This window comes from Gossypium hirsutum, chromosome A11 (genome assembly GCF_007990345.1).
Source record: "Gossypium hirsutum isolate 1008001.06 chromosome A11, Gossypium_hirsutum_v2.1, whole genome shotgun sequence".
NCBI classification, from domain to species: Eukaryota; Viridiplantae; Streptophyta; class Magnoliopsida; order Malvales; family Malvaceae; genus Gossypium; species Gossypium hirsutum.
The window spans coordinates 96,682,377-96,685,154 of record NC_053434.1 but is presented as its reverse complement, the minus strand read 5'-3'; the positions used below and the strand labels follow the sequence as shown (position 1 = coordinate 96,685,154).

The window sequence follows — 2,778 nt, the reverse complement described above, 5'->3', positions numbered from 1 at the left end:
CAAAAGGTATTCCGAACAATCTCGTCCATTAATTATGTTAAGATATAACCAAGGCGACTTTAGTGACATATATTGTAACTAAATTCATCCATGATCACGTATATTAACACAACCAAATGACATAGATCAAGTATGGATGTGTAGCATGGAAATTACTTGCAATATAATCTAAACATGTCTATTTCCAACTGGTCATCTTTAAACTTAAGTGAAGTCAGTACCAAAATAATAAACATAATGAATAAACTGAATACTTTATTTTGATCAAAAAATATCCAAATACATAAATGTCAGAAAACAAACATAAAATATAAACTCCCACTAAATCATGATATCCTCAAACAATGTAACACCTATATGAGCAGTGTGCTCATGAAAGACCTTAGATGGTAAACCTTTCGTGAGCAGATCCGCTATCATGGAGTTTGTCCCAGTGTGCTCTATGGATATTTGACCATTTTGCACTCTTTCTTTTACAACTAGGAACTTTATGTCAATAGGCTTTGACTTAGATGAACTCCTATTGTTATTGGAATATAGCACTGCTGACTTATTGTCACAAAATAATTTGAGTGGTCTTTCTACAATCTCCAAAATGCGCAGCCCTGTGACAAAGTTCTGCAACCATATTCCATGGTTTGATGCCTCATAGCATGCTACAAACTCTGTTGCCATAGTGGACGAAGCTACAAGTGTCTGTTTGACACTTTTCCAAGATATAGCTCCTCCAACTAATAGGTAAATATAGCCTGATGTAGATTTCCTACTATCTTGGTATCCAGCTAAATCAGAATCAGAATACCCTATGACCTCTAAAAGATCTGATCTCTTATAAGTAAGCATGTAATCTTTTGTTCTTTGAAGATATCTTATAGCCCTTTTGGCTACTATCCAATGGTCTATACCAGGGTTGCTTAAATATCTGCCTAACATCCCAACAATGAATGTAACGTCCGGACGCGTACAAACTTGAGCATACATTAAACTCCCAACAGCTGATGCATAGGGAATATTTTCCATTTCCTGAATTTCAAGGTTACTTTTACGACATTGAGTAAGACTAAATTTGTCTCCTTTAGCGATAGGAGTGTCACCTTGGTCTACAACTCTGCACGCCAAACCTTCTGAGTACTTTATCGATATAGCTCTTTTGTGATAATCCATGAATACCTCGAGATCGATCTCAATGTATTTGAATTCCTAAAACAAAAGAGGGGTCCCTAAGATCTTTCATCTTAAAATGCTTAGATAAAAATCTCTTGTTTTCGTGCAATAAGCCTATATCATTAGCGGCAAGCAAAATATCATCAACATATAAAACCAGAAATGTAACACCCTTTACTTGTATCCGACGCTGGGACAGGGTGCGAGGCATTATGGACTTAAACATATACAAACATACAAAACCGAACCATAAAATTTCGTTGAAATTAAAAACATTCAAACATATGAAAAACATCCCTTATACGGGCCTACGAGGCCAAAAACATACATGGGGAATGAGTCGGGACTAAATCAGGAAATTTCAGAACTCTTACAACACTTAGAAGATTATTCATGATTTAAAGAGCCACACGCCCGTGTGGATAGGCCGTGTGGTCTCACACGCCCGTGTAGGCAGGGACACGACCAACTCACACGCCCATGTCCTAAGGCCTATCCTTCACACGGCTGAGACACACGGTCATGTCTGCCCTTGTGTTTACTACTGAGCATTCTATTTTACCTAATTAGAGTGCAGGGGACACATGGCCGAATCACACGCTTGTGGGGCAGACCGTGTCTCATACATGGTCTAGACACATGCCCGTGTGGACAAATTTTAGGCTATTATCCAAGCCATTTGTCACCCTTAAACACTCACATACATAAACCCCCATCATGATATTCAATGTACCACATATTCAAACCAACATGCTTTCATATGGCATTCCACACAAATTTCATATTCAATAAATATTATTAACCTACTTTCAAATTACTCATTAATACTATGGATACGTTCACCCTATTGGTCATAAACTACCCATCGAGCACATATACCATTCATCACACTCATCATCCACAACCACATCAAAGTATAAACACATTTGCATGCATGCATAATTAATTAGGGTTACAACCCAAATAATCAATATGAGCCATCTCTCACGGCCATATACAAAATAATCATAATACCAATATGAGCCAACACATTTGGCTAATCAATATGACACATAACAAAATAACCAAGTGTCCTATACATGTCATACTTAAAATTTTGAGATTAGCTATACCTAAATATCCAATTGATAGTGTGATCGAAAACTCCGACGTCCTCCGATAGCTTGGCGATACTATAAGGAAAAAGGAAAGGAAATGGGGTAAGCTTTAAAGCTTAATAAGTCCATATGCAAATAATATGCAATCTAAACAAGTAATTAACATACATTTAATATAGTGAACATAAGTTTGTATTACATCGAATAGCTTAAACTTACTCATCATATACACAACTTTATCATGGTTTCATCATATATCAAGGCATTACTCATGAGTTTGGTCTACATACCTGTACCAACTCGTAACACAAGTTATACTCAATCTTCTCATTGACTTACCCCTTGGGTCCTCTATCAAGTTACTCGATAATTTACTCGTTGAACACTCGGAATACTATTGGATACATGGAAAGCTCTCACGTAAGTGCCACATACGCAACTAGATCCACCTCATAGCAGACAACATATATAAGTTCATTTCGAGCTACTCATGGGTCTGCTCACACAAGTTGTCTGT

General features: G+C 37.0%; 1 protein-coding gene across 1 annotated transcript; it reads right to left on the bottom strand.

Moving 5' to 3' along the window:
- Window positions 1-321: 321 nt before the first annotated feature.
- On the bottom strand, window positions 322-1,164 carry LOC121210031 (secreted RxLR effector protein 161-like). Its single transcript, XM_041082105.1, has 2 exons — window positions 456-1,164; window positions 322-353 (listed from the first exon to the last, which is right to left on the bottom strand). The coding sequence occupies exons 1-2, from the start codon at window positions 1,162-1,164 to the stop codon at window positions 322-324; spliced, it is 741 nt and encodes a 246-aa protein (XP_040938039.1).
- Window positions 1,165-2,778: the final 1,614 nt, after the last annotated feature.

Excerpts from the sequence above, each read along its gene's own strand:
- LOC121210031 (XM_041082105.1), bottom strand. The coding sequence starts at position 1,164 with ATGGATTATCACAAAAGAGCTATATCGATAAAGTACTCAGAAGGTTTG. Across the intron at positions 354-455 it reads AAAAGAAAGAGTGCAAAATG|GTGTTACATTGTTTGAGGAT; the intron begins GTCAAATATCCA and ends CTGCTCATATAG.